Source organism: Gorilla gorilla, chromosome 6 (assembly GCF_029281585.2).
Source record: "Gorilla gorilla gorilla isolate KB3781 chromosome 6, NHGRI_mGorGor1-v2.1_pri, whole genome shotgun sequence".
Classification (NCBI taxonomy): Eukaryota; Metazoa; Chordata; class Mammalia; order Primates; family Hominidae; genus Gorilla; species Gorilla gorilla.
This window is the reverse complement of record NC_073230.2, coordinates 63,391,972-63,416,246: the sequence shown is the minus strand read 5'-3', so window position 1 is coordinate 63,416,246 and position 24,275 is coordinate 63,391,972. Positions and strand designations below refer to the sequence as shown.

The 24,275-nt window shown below is 45.7% G+C and overlaps 1 protein-coding gene across 1 annotated transcript in view; it reads left to right on the top strand.

The window, feature by feature from the left end:
* Window positions 1-6,466: 6,466 nt before the first annotated feature.
* Window positions 6,467-24,275, top strand: part of VOPP1 (VOPP1 WW domain binding protein) — a 101,860-nt gene continuing 84,051 nt past the window's right edge. Inside the window, exon 1 of the mRNA XM_004045468.5 lies at window positions 6,467-6,722. Within this exon, the coding sequence (XP_004045516.1) occupies window positions 6,669-6,722 (54 nt within the window). The 5' untranslated portion in view covers window positions 6,467-6,668. The remainder of the gene's footprint in view (window positions 6,723-24,275) is intronic.

Here is a 24,275-nt window from a genome sequence, read left to right as displayed (position 1 = left end):
ACACCAATAACAGACAAACAGAGAGCCAAATCATGAGTGAACTGCCATTCACAATTGCTACAAAGAGAATAAAATACCTAGGAATCCAATTTACAAGGGATGTGAAGGACCTCTTCAAGGAGAACTACAAACCACTGCTCAATGAAATAAAAGAGGATACAAACAAATGGAAGAACATTCCATGCTCATGGATAGGAAGAATCAATATTGTGAAAATGGCCACACTACCCAAGGTAATTTATAGGTTCAATGACATCCCCGTCAAGCTACCAATGACTCTTCACAGAATTGGAAAAAAACTACTTTAAAGTTCATATGGAACCAAAAAAGAGCCCACATTGCCAAGACAATCCTAAGCCAAAAGAACAAAGCTGGAGGCATCACGCTACCTGACTTCAAACTATACTACAAGGCTACAGTAATCAAAACAGCTTGATACTAGTACCAAAACAGAGATATAGACCAACGGAACAGAACAGAGCCCTTGGAAATAATACCACACATCTACAACCATCTGATCTTTGACAAACCTGACAAAAACAAGAAATGGGGAAAGGATTCCCTATTTAATAAATGGTGCTGGGAAAACTGGCTAGCCATATGTAGAAAGCTGAAACTGGATACCTTCCTTACACCTTATACAAAAATTAATTCGAGATGGATTAAAGACTTAAACGTAAGACCTAAAACCATAAAAACCCTAGAAGAAAAGCTAAGCAATACCATTCAGGCCACAGGCATGGGCAAGGACTTCATGACTAAAACACCAAAAACAATGGCAACAAAAGCCGAAATTGAGAAATGGGATCTAATTAAACTAAAGAGCTTCTGCACAGCAAAAGAAACTACCATCAGAGTGAATAGGCAACCTACAGAATGGGAGATAATTTTTACAATCTACCCATCTGACAAAGGGCTAATATCCAGAATCTACAAAGGACTTAAACAAATTTACAAGAAAAAATCAAACAACCCCATCAAAAAGTGGGCAAAGGATATGAACAGACACTTCTCAAAAGAAGACATTTATGCAGCCAACAGACACATGAAAAAATACTCGTCATCACTGGCCATCAGAGAAATGCAAATCAGAACCACAATGAGATACCATCTCACACCAGTTAGAATGGCAATCATTCAAAAGTCAGGAAACAACAGGTGCTGGAGAGGATGTGGAGAAATAGGAACACTTTTACACTGTTGGTGGGAGTGTAAACTAGTTAAACCACTGTGGAAGACAGTGTGGCGATTCCTCAAGGATCTAGAACTAGAAAAACCATTTCACCCAGCCATCCCATTACTGGGCATATACCCAAAGGATTATAAATCATGCTGCCATAAAGACACATGCACACGTATGTTTACTGCAGCACTATTCACAATAGCAAAGACTTGGAACCAACCCAAATGTCCATCAATGATAGACTGGATTAAGAAAATGTGGCACATATACACCATGGAATACTATGCAGCCATAAAAAAGGATGAGTTCGTGTCCTTTGTAGGGACATGGATGAAACTGGAAACCATCATTCTCAGCAAACTATCGCAAGGACAGAAAACCAAATGTTCTCACTCACAGGTGGAAATTGAACAATGAGAACACTTGGACACAGGGTGGGGAACATCACACATTGGGGCCTGTCGTGGGATGGGGAGAGCGGGGAGGGATAGCATTAGGAGATATATCTAATGTAAATGACAATTTAATGGGCGCAGCACACCAACGTGGCACATGTATACATATGTAACAAACCTGCACATTGTGTATATGTACCCTAGAACTTAAAGTATGATAATAATAAATAAAACAAAAACAAAAACTGAAGTCAAATTAAATTTAAATGAGTTTAATTGAGCAATGAACGATTCATGAATCAGGTGGCCTTCTGAGCCAGGGTAGGCCCAGAGACTCCAGTGCAGCCACATGGTGGAAGATTTATGGATAGAAAAAGGAAAGTCATCTACAGAAAACAGAAGTGAGGCACAGAAACTGCTGGATTGGTTGCAACTCAGCATTTGCCTTATTTGAACACAGTTTGAGCACTTGGCTACATTTGATTGGCCAAAACTTGTTGATTGGCACAAGTGTAGGCTATGGTTTGTTTCCACCTCCACTTGTTATAGTTCACCATGAACAGAAAAATCTTTAGGTTGAACTTAAACATGTATGAACTTTAGGCTAAACTTGATTTAACACAACAAGTCACCTCATCCCTTGCCTGGAATCTAAATGGAGAAATAGCCACTTAAACAACTATGATACAGAGTGCTGAATGCAGACACCAGGGAGTGTGAGTGTAAACCAAAAATAAAATTCTAAGACTCCAACTAACTGAATGGATCCCTCCTCTCAGCCAAGGGAATCCCAAAGGAAACCTAAAAAACTAGTTCAGGCAATGATGGGACAGGAGGTGGGACAAGCCTCATCTTAACCCAGACACGACTTTCTGTTGTTTCCAGGTCTTTAGATAATAACTTAACTCCTTCAACCAATTGGCAAACAGAAAATCTTTGAAAATATCTATGTCCTGGAAGGCCCCCTAATCCCCAGTTCAAGTTTTCCTGCCTTTCCAGACCAAACCAATGTACACCTTACGTGTATTGATTGATGTCTGCCTGTAACTTCTGTCCTCCTAAAATGTATAAAATCAAGTTGCAACCCAACTACCTTAGGCACATGTTCTCAGAACCTCTTGAGACTGTGACTTGGGCTTTGGCCACTCATATTTACCTCAGAATAAATCTCTTCAAACATTTTACAAAGGTTGACTCTTTTTTGTTGGCACAAGGACCACATTGACACAAGAATAAAACAGGGTGATCACAGGAGAATAAAAAATTCCAGGGAGCAGTTTCACATGACTAGAGGCTGTGGGCTGTTAAGACCCCGAAAAACGAAGGTGTGGACCAAGCTGGCTAAGACTGACTGGATCCAACATAGCACTGGGTTTGACCCAGGTTTCACCTAGGACTTCATTATACACTCATTAACATACTAAATCACACACTTACCAGTGCCACAACAGTTCCAAGAACACCCACATTTGGTGTACAAATGGGTTGCATCACCGTTCCAAGAACTCTCCACCTTTTCCCAGAAATTTTCATGAATATTCCACCTCTTGATTAAAGAAACCCATAAAGGTAGTAGCAGCCCCAAACTCCATTTGCACAAGTCTCTCTTGAGTATGCCAGCAATCGCTTTCTTGAGTGCTTTTTGCTTTGCAATAAATCATACTTTCACTATTTTCGACTCATCCTTGAATTCCTTCTTGCGATGGTGTCAAGAGGCTGGACACCGGCTGAGGTCAAGGTCCCCTTGGCATTTGGGGGACCTCCCCTAGCCCACTGGTATCAACATCACATCCATCTCCTCACTGCTCTTCCAGCCTCTACCCTTCCCTCCACCCTTCCCAACCCTGCCCTAGTCTGTTTTCTACACAGCACTAGGGCTGATGCTTTGAAGGCTTAAGCCAGATTACATTACTTTTCAGCTCAAAATCCTCAAATGATATCCCATTTCTTTCAGAACTAAATCCAAGATCCTTATAATGGACTACAAATCTGAGTGTCCACTTCTTCTTTGAATTCAGGTTCTACCCCTGGTAAGGGAGCACAGAGCTCCAGCCTCACCGATCCTGTCAGGAAATTCCTCAGGCCCGTTTTTCCTGCCTCAAAGCTTTGATTAATAGTCTCGTTTTGCCCCCTTTCCTACCTTTCGGTCTCTGCTCCTGGCAATTTGCCATAGGGGCCTGGCCTGGCCCTCCTATTTTTTTTTTTTTTTTTTTTTTGAGACAGAGTTTAGCTCTTGTTGCCCAGGCTGGAGTGCAATGGTGCTATCTCGGCTCACCAAAACCTCTGCCTCCCGGGTTCAAACGATTCTCCTGCCTCAGCCTCCCGAGTAGCTGGAATTACAGACATGCACTACCACACCTGGCTAATTTTGTATTTTTAGTAGAGACAGGGTTTCTCCGTGTTGGTCAGGCTGGTCTCGAACTCCCGACCTCAAGTGATCTGCCCACCTCGGCCTCCCAAAGTACTGGGATTACAGGCATGAGCCACTGTGTCTGGCCGACCCTTGTATTTTTAATTACACTCAGTCTTACCTTCCAAATGTTTCACTCAATTTATTTTTCTTTCTGGCACTTATATACATATTTATTTATTTATTCTATTCTCTGTTACCCCTCACTAAATTGAAATCTGCATGACAGCAGCCACTCTGCCTTTTATGCCACTGCTTTGTCTATTTTACTCAGGGCTGTATCCGAAATGTCCAGAATAGTGCCTGGCCCAAAACAGATGTAGATAAATATTTATTGAATAAATAAAATACATGTTCATCATTCATGTAGACGCCACAGTTTTGCAGGGAAGCTACAGGTCAAGCCCAGTCTCTCTTTTATTTGTTTCCTTTGGCAACACACATGCCCCAGGCTCTCGGTCCTTACTTCTCAGGGGCAGCTGAGCAGACCAGGACATGTCCAGTCCTGCCCCAAACAACTCATCAAGAACTTTCTTCTAACCCCAAGTCACACTTTAACAGTTGTTCTAGTGAATGCAGCTTTATCTTGTAACTTTTTCGGTGGTATCTGATGCCCTTATAATTTGTGCTCAAGGAAACAGCCTGGCTGGTTAGCCTACACCCCATCCTCCAACCATGCCAAGCAACCACCACATCATTCAGGACCAAACAGACAGCACACAGGAGAGGTATCAGACTGAGGTGAAAGCAGAGTCACAGTTCTAATTTTATACTTGGAAAAAAATTTGCACAAATTACAGGAAGTCGAGCTCAGCAAAACAATCTTCTAGGCAGAGAGAGAGAGAGGCAGGAGGGAGGTTATGTCAGACACTAGTAGGTTGCTCACAATGCAACAGAACCACAATTTGCACACAAATACATCGTGGACACATGTCAAAGTTCCATTTTAACCCATTAATGATGGAAACAGTGGGATGACAAAGGTGCTTCAAAGGAGAATGCAGGCAAGTGACCTACACACACAGTCAAAAGCGGGGAGAAAAGAGAAAGGAAACGCTGGGAATGAAGTGGCTCAATCAGACAGGAAGCTGGTTATGATTCTCACCTTAAGCAGGGGTCACTTGTCTTATACACACACACACACACACACACACAGACACACACACACACACACACACGTTTTAATGGAGACAGGTTCTTGCTATGTTGCCCAGGCTGGGGTTGGCGAACTCCTGGGCTCAAGCAATTCTCACACCTCAGCTTCCCAGACTGCTGGGATGATAGGCATGAGCCACCCTGCCTGGCCCATTTGCATTTTTACAGGACAAGATCACTTCTATCCCCACTGGAAAAACATTTGTCTTGCTAACACACAATAAGCTTTCAGCTTAGTTTTCTACAAGTTAACTTTTCCATTAAAAAGAGTTGTAAAATGTCCTCATTGTAAATAGTAAAACTACTAGAGTTCAATGGCGTTTGGCAGGCTTGTCAGATAGGTGCCTTAGCATGACTGAAGGCCATAGGCATTGTTTCTGTCTTACTTGTAAGTTCTGGCTCTGACAGGTATAGTCAGGTGGTGCATGCTCTATATTAATCAAATGAGGCTTTGAAAGCTGGGAAAGAGTTGGGGACTTGCCTCGGGTGACATCTGTTCTTGTGACCCCCTCCTTCCACCTCCTGTACTGCGCAGTTCATGTCCTTTATGACCCTCTGTGATGCACCCACCTCCTGGTCTCCGCACTCAGCATTCTGCATCAGGTGGTTTAAGCGACTCTCCCTCCCTCTAGGCTACGGGAGCAGTTTTCTTGTCCTCCTCTCAGCCTCCAACTCAGGATCTGGTACATCTTACAAGTTTAATAGTGTTTGTTGAATAACCTCATGAAGAAGGTGGGATCTGAGCTGTGTTGTGAAAAAATAGTGTCTGTGAGGACATGGAGGTGGGGTCAGCGGAGGCGAGGACAGCGCGAGCTCCGCACAGTTTTCTGCTGCGGGAGGGTGGCCTGCAAGGCGGGGCCGGTTGCGGTCAAGTTCAAGTAGGGTCAGCGCAGGAGGACACTGGCATAAAAAATAGCCACATCCAAGGAAGCGGTGAGGTGTGGGGACCATCTATTTCGGTGGGCCTTCCCACCCCCAGGCCAGCCTTCCCATCACGCGTGGGTGTGGGGGCACTGCCCCCGCTGCGCGCAGGAACAGCGGGGGAGAGCCAGGAGCGCAGCGGCTTCGGGATGCCAGACTGAGCAGTGGGTTCGTCTGCGGCCACCTCTCAGGGAACAAGCTTCCCCCCGCGGAGACTCTGCTTCTTTTAAAAGCCTTCCTGGGTTTAGTCAAGGGCGACAGGACGACCTCCCTCGGGAAGGGAGAGCCTGGCAGTCCCCCCTCCCATTTGCCAGGCGGTGCAGCGCCTCCTCCCGCCCGGGGCGCGCGCACCTCAGCGTCGCGGGCCTGGCGCCCAGCAGCCGCGCCCCAGGCCCGGCGTGTCGGGAGCGCGCGGCGGCCGGGGGCGGAGCGCAGCCAGGGCTGCGCGGCGCGCCCTGGCTCCCGCCCGCTCCCAGCCGGGCCCCCCAGCGGTCGGCGGGACGGCTCCCGGCTGCAGTCTGCCCGCCCGCCCCGCGCGGGGGCCGAGTCGCGAAGCGCGCCTGCGACCCGGCGTCCGGGCGCGCTGGAGAGGACGCGAGGAGCCATGAGGCGCCAGCCTGCGAAGGTGGCGGCGCTGCTGCTCGGGCTGCTCTTGGAGGTACGGGCCGGGGACTGGGCGCTGCCGGAGGCGCGGCGCCCACCATGCTGGCGGCTGGGGGCGCGCAGTTCCGAGGCGCCCCAGAGGACCTTGCCTGGGAGCGCAGACGGTGGAGCGACGGGGAGCCATAGCCCTGCGCGCCTCCTGGAGCTGGGAGGTGCGGGACCCTGGTGACGGGGAGGCTCCCGCCCCGGTCCGCGCCTTCCGTCGTTCCTTCGGTTTTCGCACCCCGCCCCCACCCTGCGGGTGAGCGCGTTTCTCGCGCCGGCCGCCTCAGTTAGCTCGGGGTGACCTTTGTGCACCGTCCGCCCCCTCTCCCCGCCGCAGAGGGCCGAGGATCGGATGGACCCGGGGTTGGGCGGGGGTGGTCCTCGGGCGCGGCGCAGGCGCGGAGAGCCCGGGGCGCCGGGCAGTTTGGGGTTAGGAAAGGATGGGTGCCGAGCCGGGGTGAGGGGAGCGGGCGGAGGGGACTGTGGGGAAGTGTCGCGGGAGTGCCGGGAGTTGTGGAGGTGAGCAGCGGGAGGAGGCGTTCCCGCGTGTGAAAATGAAGTGCAGCCTTTAGGTGCGGGGCGGAAATTCTGCGGAGAGCCTGGCTGGGTGGGGGTGCGGAGCCGAAGCCGGCGGGGAACTTGTTGAGCGGCTTCCGGGTGCGAGCGCCCGTGACCGCAGCCCTGGCGGGGACCGCGGCTGCTCCTGGCTGTGAAATTGCATCCTCGGATGGGGCCACATACTTCTCACTAAAGCAGGTTCCTTAAAATGCGAACTAGAGGAATTCTGGGGTGTCCAGTCTGAATCAGGGCTTGTTCAACTTTCTCCTTAGTTTCATTATTCTGAAGGAAATTTGCGTTAAATTCATGAAGTCAAAGTAAATAGGTAATGAGTCCCATGCCTGTTTTAGGAAGTTGTGAAACTGTCTTCCTTAATAGTTAGTGATTGGTGCTGGAAATTACTAGTTTCTCTTCGCCCTTTATTAAAAAGTAATTATTACAAAATGTTGGAGGAAAAGTGTTTCCTGAAAGGAAGGCTGGTGGACAAATTTCTCCTTGCTCCAGGCTCCGCCATAGCCGAGACTTCCTGTTTCTGTTCGGAAATATCCCCCTAGCTTGGTATTTAATGTTTTTGTGGAGTGCCTCTGCTTGCATTCTTTCCATTTATTCAGAATTTTAGAACCTTAGGAATCACATTCTCTGAGTGACTCACCATAGAGAGCAAAGAAGTGAATCAGAGACCACTAATCGCATGAAAACAGATGTGCGTTTACCTTAACGTGTGTACCTATACTTGCAGTCTTTATTTTTTATTTTTGTTTATTTATTTCTTTAGTCTTGAGATGGAGTCTCGTTCTGTGGCCCAGGCTTGAGTGCTGTGGCGCAATCTTGGCTCACTGCAACCTCCGCCTCCTGGGTTCAAGCTATTCTCCTGCTTCAGCCTCCCCAGTAGCGGGGACTACAGGCGCCCACCACTATGCCCGGCTAATTTTTGTATTTTTAGTAGAGACGGGGTTTCGTCATGTTGGTCAGGCTGGTCTCGAACTCCTGACCTCAGGTGATCCGCCCGCCTCGGCCTCCCAAAGTGCTAGGATTACAAGGTGAGCCACCGCGCCCGGCCCTGCAATCTTTTTTAATCGGCACTTGATGAAATTATTTAGCGTTTCTTTCATTCTAGTTTGTGCCACCCATGTCTCCCAAGCCTTCTGTCTGAGTGGTTCTGTGCCCTATATGTAGCCTAGACGGCCTCAGTGACTCCATTCTTTCCAAAATAGCTGTTTCGTTGCATAGGAATGTATCCTCTTAATAGGAGTTCAGATCATGTCTGCAAAGTTGAAACGACCTTAAAGGCAGAAGTGTGATGTAAAACTGAAACCTAAATGCCTAAGATGATACTTTCACAGTCAAATATTAGATGATTGTTTCAGAGGGGACAGTGTGATGTCACCCACTTTGACATGATGATTATCCTAAGTACCACCACTTTGTGCTGGAGAGGCATCTCTCTGAGGAGTTAAGGAGATTTCTTCATCATTTATCACATGAAATTTTATGTATGAGATTTATATTTGAGATTTTTTCATCTCCGGTGGGGTGCTCTGATGAATACCTGTGATGCTTCTGAAGTCCTGAATCACATACATGGATGTGCAGTCGCAGGTGTGGAGCATGTGCCATGGCAAATGGCTCTCTTCAGGTTGAGTGCATAAAAGCAACCCAGGGAGCTATTTGGTGGCTTCTGGCTTCTGACTGCCGGCTGCAACCTGGGACATTTGTCTTTGTTCCTTTGTTCTGCCTGAGCTGGTTTCAGTGTATAAATTTGCCACGTGGTTGATCATAAACCACCTGAAATTAAGGGGTGGCCTTGTGGCAGTGGTGACTCTGTTCCCACCCCCAGCACCGTGGCACTATCTAGCACCATCCAGAATCTCACATGCACAGGGGTTTCTGTGTTAGTGAGAGGTCCTTGAGTAGGAAGGGCAATCCAAAGACTGTTTTGAGAAGCGCTTTCCTCCCCTGCCTCACCATCCCTTTGTAGAAATTTACTTACCTGTTAGACATAGAACTGCATATTTATGTTTGCTTACTAAACATTCATAGAGTGCTCCAGGGTAACTGCCAGGCACTGTTCTATAAATGTTACACGTTATCTCATTAATCTTGCTAGCAATTACTTTTATCTTCATTTTTGTTTCAAATGGGAAGTGAACACTTAACACTGCTGTTAAGTGTGAGGGCTTAAGATGCTAACCCAGGCAGTCTGGTTCCAGTGTGTACCCCACCTCGATGCTCTGCTTCCTCTGCCGTCTGCGCACACAGGAACATGTTAGGAATTTGCATGCTCTACATCGCGAGGGCAGTGGTGGCCCTGGAAAGTGTATTCCCCTTAGAAACTCAGTCACCCTTCCTTAGAAAGACCATGTGATTTAGCCTACAAACGGTGGCACTTTGAAGAGTGAAATAGGATGTTGTTAAGAGCTGTGCCTGGACAGTGGGCATCACCAGGACTCTCCTGAGAAACCCTGGTTGTGTTCCCCTCCTGAAGCCCAGGTAGGGCTTCAGGGAGGAACCGGCAGCAGCTGACAGCACCATCCCTCTCCTAGGGAGGCTTCTTGGAAGCTCATTACTGGACTGACCTTTCTTTTCTATTAACTCAGAGTTTCCTGTGAATTACATGCACAGCCAGTGAGGGCCCTGATTTTATCTCCCTCTCCCCTGTTGCTCTGTGCCAGCTGGTTATGATCCAGGGACCCAGGCCACGAATGTGGCAGATTCTAAGGGTGGCTAAGAGTAGGGAACCTCAGAGGCCTTTTTGGTTCATAAAATGCTAAGGTTCTATGCTTCTGTTCCGCCAGCTGGCTGAAGTGAGGTCCTGCAAACAATCCTTACAGGAAGAGTGAAAGTACTAAGCTGTCTCCTAGTAGCCCTGCTGAAGTTATTCTCAGTGGCCTTCACACAGTAACTCCTTAGAAACTAAAAGGAAAAAAAAGAGGTTTTAAAACTGACTACACTTCAGTTGACTCCCGAGAGTAATGAGGCCCTAAGCATATGCACCTCCCTGGGGCTTTTTGTTATGTGCATTGTTTTCTAGATATTGTCACTGCATTCTCTTTCTAGAGGTTTGGTTGGTTACACTTTTGAAATCTACTTAGTATTTGTTTGAAGGGCTCTGTTCTTATTGAAGTGAGCCCAGAAATGTATAGTATGCTATTTAGTGTAAAACTCACCAATACCAGTGCCTCTGCTTCCAAGGAGATAGACTCATTTTAGTTAAGGGACTACTCATTATCTTTCTTATCTTTCCCAGGAACCAAGAGCTGGAAACGCTTAAGCCACGTTGCTTTGTGCTTCAATGCTGTTGGGCAAAAGAACAGATCTTCTTGGACTAGAAAAAGGAACGGTTGTCAGGCTGGGTGCGGTGGCTCACGCCTGTAATCCCGGCACTTTGGGCGAGGCGGGTGGATCACGAGGTCAGGAGATCGAGACCATCCTGGCTAACACGGTGAAAGCCCATCTCTACTAAAAATACAAAAAATTAGCTGGGCGTGGTGGCGGGCGCCTGTAGTCCCAGCTACTCGGGAGGCTGAGGCAGGAGAATGGTGTGAACCCGGGAGGCGGAGCTTGCAGTGAGCGGAGATTGCGCCACTGCACTCCGGCCTGAGCAACAGAGTGAGACTCTGTCTCAAAAAAAAAAAAAGAAAAAAAAAAGGAATAGTTGTCTCTTAGAGAGGGTTGCAAAGTGGACATTATTTTTGAACTAGGGAAAAATAATAAGATCACTGAGTATTTTTCTGAAGTTCTGTGTATTTTGATGCCTGGGAGTCTGGAAATTAGAACCGAGTTATGTTTAAGAGTGTTTTTTGTCTCTTGCCAAATGTCTTTTGTGCCCTGGAATTCCAACAAATGTGGCAGTCCCTGGCTGCCAATTTCCTGAAATAAACCTTTCAGCCCACCCACTCTTAAGAGTTTTTAGAAACCAGGCAACATGCAATTTGAATGAAAAAGAATCCTGCAGGGAGTTTGCTGTCTCTGGAGACTCCACGGGAGGCCAGGTGGTCATGGGTGAGAAGTGGCAGCAGTAAATGAACTGGCTGGCAAGAGCTCTGCTCTGAAGTGGGGAAAGCCTGGGTCCAGGTGTCTGAGGAGGCCTGTGGGCGTTGGGCCCAGACCTGGGGCTTTCCTTGGTTTTTGCTTTCTTTTACTTTGGGCACAGCTATAAAGGCTAACGGAGGGTAAATGACTTAGAAATACATGGCAAGGATAGGATTAGGCTAGTGCTCACTTGATTAGCTCTGCAGGGCAAGGACATTTCCTAGAACTCACTCTATCATGTCCTCTTGATGAAGCTTCTCAGATGTCACCTTCTCAGTGAGGTCTGTCTTGACCACCCTATTTAAAATTTCTTCTCAGTTCTTTCCCTAGTCTACCTTACTCTGACCAATATCCTCCTTTTCCCATAACTATCTTTAAAATATGACAGAATTTACTTTCTACCATGTAAGCAATTTAGGGGCAAAGGTTTTGCTCTGATTTATTGATTGACATATCCTTAGTTGCTGGAACCATGACTGGCACAGAGCAGGGACTCGATGGAGACTTGAATGAGTAAAGCGGTCAGTGGTAAGAGCCCTGTGGGCAGGAGCTGAGTAGATCGGCAGTGGGAAAAGAAGAGGCAGTTGATCAGGGGCTGGAGGGCAGCAGAGCACCTCTAGTGATGGAAACCCACTGTGCCTTAAGACAAAGTATCAACTTCTGGGGCAACTTCAGTTGTTAAAGTTTTCTGTAATATTGAGGGGAAATGACAGTATTTTCAGCCTGGTCCTAGGTCTGCACTCATGGGCTTTTCAGAAATATCACAATGACAGGCCCTCAGTCTTCTAACACAGCTGTGTGGTCCCATTTTGTGTGTGTGTTCTTTTCCAGGCCTCACCTTCTGTTGTTTCAAAACATGGTTTTAAATCATCTCACCATCCTCATAGCTGCAGTTTGAAAATTTTGGACTGGATGGTGATGAGGATGTCCTCAATATCTGAAAATAATTGGTCCTAGAAAAAGGCCACTTAGCCATTAATCCATACGAATCAGGGATCAACATTTCCTAGTCAAAGTGGAAAAAAAGTTTGGTTGGGACTTTATTTTGGAAAAACAAATATCAAATTGTAAACATAAAAGTTAATTTCATCCTGATACTCATTTTATTTTATTTTAAATCTATTTATTTATTTAGAGATATGGTCTCCCTCTGTCGCCTAGGCTGGAGTGCAGTGGCATGATCTCGGCTCACTGCAACCTCTTCCTTTTGGGTTCAAGTGATTCTCCTGCCTCAACCTCCTGAGTAGCTGGGATTACAGATACACGCTACCACAGCCCAGCTAATTTTTGTATTTTTTTTTCTTTAGTAGAGACGGGGTTTCACCATATTGGTCAGGCTCTGAGTACTCATTTTAGAATGATGAGTCCATTTTGGGGGGACAGTGTAATTTTCCTGACAAAATTCTATAATGCACATAAGACAGTCTTCACTTGGTGTTGGACTTCAGTGGCATGATCATAGTGAAAGTTTTTTCCCCAGAATTAGTTGCGCTGGTCTGGAAACTCCCACCTCCAGCTTCTCTTTGTCCTTTTTATTCATATCATTCTCCTTTGCCACCTTTTGGTTCATATTAAATGGCTTGACTGCCAGATCTTTTGTCACTTTCATTGGCTTCATGAGCTGCTGCACCTTTGTGAGGTCTGCAGGGCCTGTTTGCTGTCTGTGTGTGGTATTTGGGTTGCACTCTCCTGTGATCTTGGGATTGGAGATTGGTTTTGGAGCTGCCAGTGTTAAGTGGGCTGGGGTGAATCCAGTGTTTCTTGTGGTTTGTCCTGAAACCTTTGGTTCCTCTCCAGGTCCTCCCCATTGGCACTTATCGAACAATAGGAAGCTCTGTTCTGTGGGTGTGGTCTGACTGGCAGCATCAAAACCTTTGGCCCTTGTCTTTAAGCAGATAAAATTATACTAGTGCGTCCTCCCACCTCCACCCCTGCAGCCAGGAGATTCACCCTGAGTTTGCAGTGAGACCGAAATCTTTTTAACATGTGCTGCTGCTAACCCACCACACCTCACAATAGTTGTAGAGCTGTTTATTATTTTTTAAAAACCTAAATTGAGGACTTGACATTGTTTCCAATTTCACATTAATCATTCATCTCATCTACTTAAGCCTATCAACATCTGTCTGAACACTATTTTTTAAAATCCAGTGTCCCATATTGTTTTGTACCATGGACCGATTTGATTATACTCCTGTTGGTTTTATCCAACTGATTAACAAACATGTTGAATAGAGCAGAGTCAATTACAGAGATTCTGGGTGGAGTTGGATGACTGAGATTTTGACTTGGAGAGTAAGGATATCCTTAATTTTAAAAAGTCAGAGTTTAATTTTAAATGCTGGTTTTGAAGTGTTTGATGATCTGTCCTTGGTGAAAAGAGATCCAACAAATGAGAGTCTAGAATGCGGGCGGAGGGTGTCTAAATGCGAAGGTGATCTGCATTCAGATACCGTAGAACAGTAGAGAAGAGGCCTTGCAGAAGGCCATCGGATTCGATAATTGGCAAACAGTGACCTTCCCTTGTCAGGGTTAAAGAATCAAATGGTCAATGAAGACAGGGAGGCAGTGACTAATACATATATATATAAAATTTCAGGAAGTACAGCTATATACTTCAAAACTGTTAACAAGAGAACAATGTCCTCAGACCAGAACAAAGAGATATTATCCTGTAAATCAGGTTTGAAATCGATCAATTGCTTGCTTCAAGCATAGGGCATATCTGGTGGTCATTAGGAGTCACATTTGGATGGTGCCATGACCATGTATTACAGAATCTCAACTCCTTCTGAGTTGCCTGGGAGTCTTTGAGTAAACCTAAGCTCCCACTGACGTACACCTGTAAAGAGAAATCCCTCAGTGTTGCTGGAGGCCCTTTGGAAGATTCCCTACTTGGTCTGGAACTTGTGGCCCAGGGTGGATTAACAGAGTATTTATATTGTCAGTCATTCCCAAGCAAGTTTCCTGTGCCCAGGTGGCTGCACACCTGCGGACAGGAGGGAGGGTTTCCTTATCCTGTCGATTAAAAAGTGGGCTTGCTTGTTATTATCTGTGACTAGATTAAGAAGAAACTTTGTCATAAGCGTCTATAGCAAGGGAAAGCAAGATTGTGATTATGATCATAGTTGGCTCTTAATTTCTGCCCTAGGTAAGACAAAAAAAGGGTCCATAGCCATCTCTTTTGCTAGGATGGTTGAGCAGCTACTCAGGTGACAGCTTGACTTTTAATACTGGGAGGAAAGATGAGTGAAACTCTTTAGCTCTTTAGTTGGCCTCATTCTCTTGGTGTTTTGTGATCTGAGTGTCATCAAGGGCCAAAACATGGCATTATGGAGAGGGTGGGGACAGATCCTAAACCCTTATGGGGAGTGGGGAGAAGAGGAGAGCGAGAGAGAGCGAGCGAGCGAGAGAGAGAGAGAGAGAGAGAGAGAGAGAGAGAGAGAGAGAAAGAGTGTTGATGAGATTATTATTGAAGAAACTCCTAGTTCCTAGTTCCTCCTCCTTCCCTTTAGTTGGAGAGAAAAGAAGCCAGGCCTGCGGTGAGTGAAGCTGTGAAGCCAGGTTCCTATAGCCTAAGGGCAGCTGTGTAAAACAACGTGGGGTTCCCTTAGATTAAATCTCTGCAACCTCTGTTCTTCTCTGCTGCCCTCAAGATAAATTCCAAACACTGTTTTTCCACCTTAGAATTTCTTCAGGAATTCTCCTTTCTTTCCTTCTTATTTCTTTCCTCCCAAATTGAGCAGCTTTCTCTAGCTCAAAGGTTGTCAGAATTTTGGCTCTTATACTCTTTTAGGGAATTTTCAAAAGCTAGATACCCTCTCACATAATTTTAAGTGGAACATACAGGTTGAGCAACCCTAATCTGAAAATCCAAAATCCTAAGTGTTGCAAAATCTGAAACTTTTTGAGCGCCAATGTGATGTTACAGGTGGAAAATTTCACACCTGACCTTGTGTGACAGATCACAGCCAAAACATTGTTTCATGCACACAATTATTAAAAATATTGTATAAAATTACCTTCAGGCTATATGTGTAAGATATATATGAACATAAATGAATTTCATCTTTAGACTTGGGTCCCATCCCCAAGATACTTCACTGTGTATATGCAAATGTTCCAAAATCCAAAGAGATGCAAAATCCAAAAACACTTCTGGTCCCAAGCATCTCAGGTAAAGGATACTCAACCTGTGTGATCTTGTTTATCATAGATTTTAAATGGTTACAATAGATTTGATTTCTCATGTATTGTAAACATTGTTAAAAATTAAACTCTTTTAATGTATTCAGTGGAATCTAAATACCATTAGCAATTTGATACTGATTTTTTTAAAAACACAAATAATCTTCTCTAATTGTTGCAAATATAGCATTCCTTTTTTGAATTTCTACTTTATAGAATTTTCTTCTAATAAAATATATTTATGCTTGAAAGTCTAGTTTTGATCTGTCGTTTTTTGTAACAAAATCTGTATCCAAATTAATTTTTAAAACATTTCCTCAGATATACCTCCAAAAAATTTAAAAAGACTAATTGATTTATCATTTTTATTGCACATTTGATTGACACTATACATGTATTACCAATTGAATATTATTAAACATAAACAGTAAAATTTACTGGAAATAAATTTCTGAGTGAGATGGACGAGGATATTTCAAGTTAGGGCATGTATAACTGATGGAAATGGAAAAAGTTTCACGTTGAACTTCCGAGTGATGTGCCCAAACCGCATAGTAATCTACAATTAGGTCATCTTTCAATTTAATTGAAAGCAAAGAATTTGAAACCAGTTGAGATGCAAGGCGTGCGTTGACAAAAACTCTCCCCTTGACCAAACTTTGGTTAGGATCCTCTGAGCCCTCTTCTCACTAGGCCTCCACCTTGCCCTCTGTGTCTGTCCTCAGTGGAGCTCAGTTTCAGCAAGAGTCCTGCCAAGTCATCCCCTCACCCTTAATGTCTGATCACCTTAGGCTGTCTTCAGCAAGAATTCCTCCTTACTTCTACCCATCATGCCTCTCCTCTTAGCAATTTTGTATCCGTTGACCCCCTCACTCTGCTCCTTGGCTGTGAATTCACACTCATTTTGGTTGTATTTGGAGTTGAGGTCAGTCTCTCTTCTCTGTTGTGATAGATTGACCCCTATTGCAATAGTCTTGAATAAAGCCTTACCATTTTCGACAAGTGTCAGAACAATTTCTCTTTAACAGTGTCACTACCAGTATTTTCAGTGGCCTTAGATTGGTACTTGAGAGAGTTTTTAGTTCTGGACCAGCACATCCCAGTAAGACTAGAAATGGGAGGTAGGTGTGCCTTTCTTTGTAAAGGGTGAGAAGGGTGACTGTAAACAGGGAATTAGCACTGTCACTTGACCAGCATCTGGACCAGGGCCTGTGTCTCAGGCAGTCAGCTTTAGGAAAGCAGACCCATGGAGGTTGAAGGTTTGGAATTCGAGTCCTTTAGCAGTATGGAGGAGCGCCCTTGGAAAGCTTTCGGTATCTACAGAGACCTCCTTGCCATTCTCAGCTTTGGCTGTACATTAGAATGAGGTAGGGAGTTTTGAACAATTACCTGCACCTGGAGCCTAGTCATCTTTATTTTTTAACAGATGCACATTGCTTCTGATGCATAGATGAGGATCAGAAGTCTTCATCCAGTACAGCAGACTGAACTGACTACTGTGGGTCCTGAAGGCACCATACTTTCACTTCCTGTTTTCCCATTCCTTTGACTGTGCCGTTTCAACTCCCACCATACTTGAAGACCCTCAGGTGGTGTCATGGAAGGCTACTCTCATTGTCCACTTAGGTATGAGTTAAGTCCCCAACTTGGGCAAGCTACTCCCTAGGCAAGCTACTCCCACGTGCTCTGAGCTCAGATACTGTAATTGCTTGTTGTTTTTTTTTTTTGGATAGGGGGAGCGGTCTGTGAATTCTTCTTCTTTTTTTTTTTTTCCAGACAGAGTTTTGCTCTGTCACCCAGGCTGGAGTGCAGTGGCATGATCTTGGCTCACTGCAACCTCCGCCTCCCCCTCTCCTGCCTCGGCCTCCCGAGTAGCTGGACATACAGGTGCCCACCAGCACGCCCGCTTAATTTTTATATTTTTAGTAGAGATGGGGTTTCACCGTATTGGCCAGGCTGGACTTGAACTCCTAACCTTGTGATCCGCCCGCCTTGGCCTCCCAGAGAGCTGGGACTACAGGTATGAGCCACCGTGCCTGGCCTGGTCTGTAAATTCTTTAGACCTTAAGCTCCTAGAGGACCTGTCTGTTCCAGAAGGGTTTGGCACAGTGAGGGGGATGGGCTTGGGAGCTTGGGTATAGAGGTTAGGCTTCGGAAGGGGAGTGGGGATGTGAGGAAGGAGATGAGGAAGGAGGTCATCAAGAGGGAAGGTGCACATAGACTTGAAGTTCAGTGGAGAAAGGTTGGTGACCCGGGTGGGATGTCAGGAACTTTGTGTTGAAGTAAGCCACAGAGATAAGCTGGGAAGGACCTGGGCCTCCAGGTCATGGTGAAGGTCGCACAGCGGTTGTGGTGAGGGTCCTGGGAAGCTGTGCATGTGCATCTCAGAGCATCCATGGTCGGGGTGCAGAGTGAGCATTTCGGGCAGCCTTGGATACAGCCAGCTGCCCTGACTGGCCCCCTAGCAGCATGGAAGCAGGGAGGTAGAAAGGTGGCTGCCAGACTGGGGATTGATGCGGGATGGCAGTGCATCATGAGTGAGAGGATTTTGGGGAATTATTGTTATGATGGCTATGTTAGGGTCATTTCTTGAGTGTGTAAAATTAGAAGATGGTTGATGGATTGGAAAATGAACAAGGCATATTGGTAAAAAAGTAGAGGTTGACATGGGAGTGAGGTGAGGGTATGGGACAGGTGCAGAGAAGGGAGAGTGAGGCTGCCGGCCTGCTAGAGAAGAACTTGCTATGACCTCTGTGTTCATTACCTGTTGTTGCTATAACAATTGACTGCAAACTTGGTGGCTTAAATAAATCCAGATTTATTATCTTCCCTCTGTGGAGGTCAGAAGTCCTAAATGGCGCTCAGTGGGCTCATTCAAGAATGTCAGCAGGACCATGTTTCTTCTGGAGGCTCCAGGGAGGATTCGTTTCCTGGCCTGTCCCAGCATCTAGGGACTGCCTGTGTTTCTTGGCTGGTGGTCCCTTCCTCCCCTTCAAAGCCAGCGATTCTGCGTCTTCTAATTTCTCTCATGCTTCTCTCTCTCTCTCTCTCTGTCACTGTAAAGACCCTTGAGATTACATTGGGCCCACCTGAATTACCCAGCATAATCTCCTCATTGTAAGATCCTTAACTTAATCACGTCTGCAAAGCCCCTTTTGCCACCTAAGGTGACATTCCCGGTTCTGTGGATTAGGACGATGACATCTTTGTGGGCAGGAGGTGGCATTACTTTGCTTGCCACAAGGTTGAAAAAAATATTGCTTAAAATGGATATTTTAGTGAAATCACTGTTGTAAAGGTTTTTTTTGTTTTCGTTTGTTGTTTGAGACAGAGTCTCACTCTTTTGCCCAGGCCGGAGTGCAGTGGCATGATCTTGGCTCACTACAACCTCTGCCTCCCAGGTTCAAGCAATTCTCCTGCCTCAGCCTCCCAAGTACCGGGGACTACAGGCGTGCGCCACCATCCCCAGCTAATTTTTCTATTTTTAGTGGAGACGGGGTTTCACCATGTTGGCCAGGCTGGTCTGGAACTCCTGACCTGAGGTGATCCGCCCGCCACGGCCTCGCGCGGTGCTGGGATTACAGGCGTGAGACACTGCGCCTGGCCAGTAAAGGTTTTTATGCTCCATTGCCACGTTCTGAGGTTCTTCTGTGGGGCTGACATGGGCAGTGGAGTGAGTGAGAACTTGCCGGTTCCACTGCATGTGCCCTGGGTTGGGATGGAGTCATTAACATAGGTTGTAGGTGTGTTTTATGCTTTGAGTTCTTGGTAGAATGACTCAGGAAAAATATATGTTGGTTTTATTAATAGCTGGTCACCCCAGTGGAAGCTGAGATTCATCTCTGACTTTCTGAATTGCATGAGAAGTTAAATCGCAGATAGGGAGAAGGCTTTCTCTCATAATGAGAGCCTTGGACAAATTGAGATCACAGGTTACTCGATACAATTGATGCTTTTATCACTTCCTGGCAGAAAAGGAGCTGGACTTCAAAATCACGACATCTGGGCCCTGGTCAGCTGAGCCAGGCATTAGAGTCCTTCCACTGTGGTGGCCTGTTGGTCGGCCCAATGGCACGGTCAGCTCTGGGGGCAGCGGCTGCTCTCAGGGGCTTGCTAATGGGCAGTGCTCACCTTCCTCCATAAGATGGGAAGGGTAGGCATCCTAATCAGGAATCTCTGGTCCCTTTCTGAGTGTCAGCATGACCTAGTGATGTATTCAGAGAAGCTGCCAAGAGTGGAAGTGGATTTATTTGGTGATGATTGTCACCACTAGAATCAGTACCTTTTTAAACTCCACCCTGTTTATCTGAATTCAGTTGTGTGTATGGTTCTTGTTTTGATGGATGGCTCAGGCTCCCATTGAAGCCATCAGAGGCTCCCTCTGATGATGAGGGAGCAGACTAAAAAACCCTTACTATCCACTGGATACTTAGTGACTTATATATAGCTAAGTTGTTTGCAAAGCTTTGGGTACAAATAAAATTAATATAATTAGGTCTTCAGAAGGAAATGCAGGATGGTATTAAACTTTTCAGTGAGGCTATCTTGTCGCTAACCTTGAACACTGACCTTTCCTTTGCTTTCTTCTTTGGTTTTTAGCAACTCTGCATTATTATTGCTGAAGAGGGCTCAGAACACTAAAATAGCTCTTTGTCAGTCAGCTTTACTAATGATAATGATGCCAGGGTTTGGTGTTCACCCTGTAGCCATGCTGTGTTTGAGGCTGTATGTAGTCTGAAGTTTTTACTCTGTCTTTTGGGTCTTCGTCTGCAAGGAGCCTGGGGTGGGACATGGATGGATGGGTGGGTGGATCTGGGAGGTGAAGAGACTTTACAGCACCTGACACAGCACAGTAGCCTTTGGACAGGGATGCCTGGGCTCTCTGGAGGCTGAGCAGAGATGATTGGGATTGGCATTAGCAGGGTGTCTCTGGGGTGGCAGGGTCCTCTCCCTGATTAAAGCATCATCTGTCACCCCTGCAGGTGTGCACACCTGAACAGGTTAGCAGGTGAGAAACACATTATTTGTATGAGTTTTCATTTAGTTGTCTGATGGAAGTTTAAAGAACATATTAAAAATATGAAGGATATTCTTTTTCTTAAAATTCATTCTTTTGTGTTTAATTTTTTTTGACATACAACAAGCTGCACATAATTAATGTATACAGCTTGATGAGTTTGGAGATAAGCATGCACCCGTGAAACCACCTCCACAATTTATGCCATAAGCCTCTAAAAGTTTCCTCCTGCTGTCTGGTTATTATTATTATTATTATTGTGTGTCATAAGGTCTACCCCTTAGCAGATTTCTAAGTACACAGTAGAGTAGTGTTAACTGCAGGACCTCTGTGGCACAGCAGCCCTCTAGGACTCACTGATTTGCATAACTGAAACTTTGTACTTTTTGACAAATACCTAATTTCCCCTCCTCCCAACCCCACGCAACGCCATTCCACCCTCTGTTGAAGGGTTTTCTTGTCTGTCTCTACTTACAATGCCCCGCAGAGTACTTACTAAACCGCATATTGATTAGAACGTCTGTGGCCCTCAGTGATAGGAAACCCAATTCAAGTCGTGCAGACTTGGAGGAAGTTCATTATCTGGCATGGTTAGGAGTCCTCCTGTTGGAGGCCCCGGGCCTGGGTTGTTCAGAGGCCCTACACACCCTCGCATTTGCTCCACCTTCCATTCTGCCATTCTCTGCGGACGGTCCTGCCCTTGTGGTTGTGTGTAGGTTGCAGCAGCTCCTTACAAAATGCAAATCAGTCAGCATCCAGCATGTCTTTCTTATGTATGTGTTTTGTTCTGTTGTGGCTGGGCAGTGTTACTTGGCCCCTTCCTTTTCCCATCCCCACAATATTCCAGTAGTTTCTAATGGGGCACTCATTTTGGGTGGGGTTGGTGTTAGATGGGTCCTGAAGAATCGGAATTTTCAGATTGGAAGTCAAGCCAGCGATTGAAATATAAACGGACATAGGAGCCTTCTTGCTAGCATATGGGGTTTTTTTAAGTCCTTTTTTTTTTTTTTGAAACATCTTATGTTTGAGTGTTTTTTTTAAACTTTCCAACCTTATTTTATTTCTCCAGATGATGGTGGCAATGTGATAACCAGCACTTAGCAGGTGCTTGTTGTGTGGCAGCATTGTTTTAAGTAAGCACATGGTGTTTCATCTATGCAGGCTTCCCACCCCTGCCCCAGGCTCCGTGCTGCCCTCCTGTCCATTTTGCAGATGGGTGGATTGTGGCTCAGGAGACTGGGGCTTTCTCAAGATTTTCTGCAGTCGGACCTAGCATTCAAACCTCAGCAGATTGACTTGCCAACCTAAAATAATGAAAGGGGTCAGAATATGATTTAAAGAGCATTTAAATAAGTACAAAGTGTGAGGTAGGCCACCCAGAAACACCAACTCCGAAGAAATGGAGTCAGTTTTCCGAAGTAGGAAGTGAAGGCTTCATTTATGTGGGCTGAGACAGTGGAGTTTTTAGCAAGATTACAACATTATTCATACAAGGTTGGTGTGTATGTTATAGCAATTTGATTGGCTATAGGTGATGTTTCTTTTTGGGGAGGGGATGTTTAACATTTTCTTAACAGAGGGTGTAATAGTCCTGGGTTTTCTTTCACCTGGTCTAAGCGAAGCAGGGCAATGAAGGGGGAGTTAATCTACAACAAGGGTCATTAATTCAGAGGGCAGGAGGCTTTTGACCCTGACATGGTTTCCCTTTAGTCAATGTACAGAGCAAGAAAAAGAAGAAAATGAGTTATCTATAATCTGAGAAACATAAATTGTAACCATATGTGACTCAGATCACAGTCACATTTCTCTCAAAGCTTGAAGTGTTTTGGGGGGGGTTCCAACAGCTTTTAGGTTTATTTGTTTTCACAGACTTCAGAGTATGTTCTTAAAGCCCCAATGTGTGAAGTTTATATAATCATAGCATTTTCCTCTTTGAGGTTCCATCATGGCCTGTCCTGGAGGGAGTTCGTGTTGCTGGTTCACGTTATGCATTTTGGTTATTAAGAGACTGAGAAACTCCATCATGTTATCCTAAGTAATGTGTCTTTATTATAAATAGAATGTGGAAATTTGGAAGATGAGAATTTTGGCTTATGGAATCCAGAAGCGGATGAACAGGTTTGTGAACTGGAGGATGGCTTAGGAAGGAACTGGCAAGGCTCACTGTGGCCTTGAGACCTGGTGGAATGAGTCAGGGTCATTGTCCTGCTGGGCTGAACCCCTGCCTCTCCCACCTCCTCCTGCCTTGCTAGGTAGCCTGCACTCGCCCAGTCCTTTGTGGCAGGCTGGGCTCAGAAGGTCTCAGAGGAAGCTCAGCAGGTGGCTGGGAGAGAGCAGAGGCTGCCCTTAGGGACACTAGGTGAGTGCAGCAGGTTTCTGTTTCATACATTGAGTGCTTGGGGCCCCTCATAGGTAAGCAGCAGAGGGGCTTCCAGCACACACCCATGTTCTCATTATCATATACAGGTTATTAGAGAGGGGAAATCTACGGGGAAACATCTTAGAACACATGGAAAAGAAAACAAGTGAGTTTTGCTGATGGCTATTGGGGTTATTCATTCGTTTATATTTATTTGCTTTGTGCTGTGTTCATCAGCAGAGCTCACTGAAGGGAGTCCAGCATAAGCAGTCTCTATGATACTGCAGTCCCCGAAAGGTTTTTGTAAGCAGGAACTATGTGAGCAAAATTTAGTTTATTGTTTCAAAATTCTCATAAAGAATTATGTTCCCAGCAGAGCCTCCTGCTGTGTCAGTGGTAATTGATGACTACTACCGTTTTCAATAATAATGAGGTATGCACTAGCGAAATGAAGAGGAGCCCATGCCTGAGGAGCTCTTGATACTTAGGAAAAGGAGAAGGGCTGCTTAGAACAATACCCTGGACCCAAATGGCATGACCACTAAGAGCTGGATCTTATCTGGCACCTAAAAGGTGCTGGGCAGTGTCCTAGTGGTTACCCCCACTGTGTCCCTCATGGTAGCCCTGGAAGCTACATGTTGCCGCTCATTTTACAGATGCACAAAGTGAGGTTGAGAAGTTAAGGGATTTAGCAAAGGTCATCTGTGCAGTGAAAAGAGGCAGTAGTTGTTCTTTCCAGCTTTCACATGTGCGGAAACGGTAGTGCTAAAAGTGAGCGATTGTCGTGCAGTCTGCTTCCCTGGGGCCAGCGATTGAGCTGAGGGGTGGTCGGGAGGGCAAGCTGTCCATGCAGAGCACCCTCCCTCTCCTGTCGCTTCCCCCTTCAGGCTTTGGTCCCTGTCCTATGCTTTGCTTCCATCTCTCCTTTTCCCTCCACTACTTCTCCAAGTTCTACAGGCAGATTGGAAATTTATTTTAAGACTGGTTCCTTTTTAAAAAGTATATTTCTCTATGTAACTGAAGTTTCTGATGGATTTTTCTTGTGGCCTAGAGGCATGATTCAGTGTAGTGGTTTAATTTGTAAACAGCACCTTTCACCTGATTTTCTCCTTTGTAAGATGCGGCAGAAAGCAGCCACCTTGGAAGCTTTCCTTCTCCATTCCCAGACCCTCATCTCAGCCTCAGATGCTGATGTCTCCTGCGCTTGGGTGAGGTCTTCCTCCTCTCCTCATTCTGCGAAAAATCCTGGGGAATCTCATCTACATCTAAATCTTCAATGACAGTTGTTTATGTGAATGTCTCCAAAATCTATATTTCTGGCCGAAGAATTCCCTGCTGAGCTCCAGCCGCTGTCGACCCAGTTGTCTAACAGAGATCTCCTCCAGGGTGGCCCAGAGGCCTCAGACAGT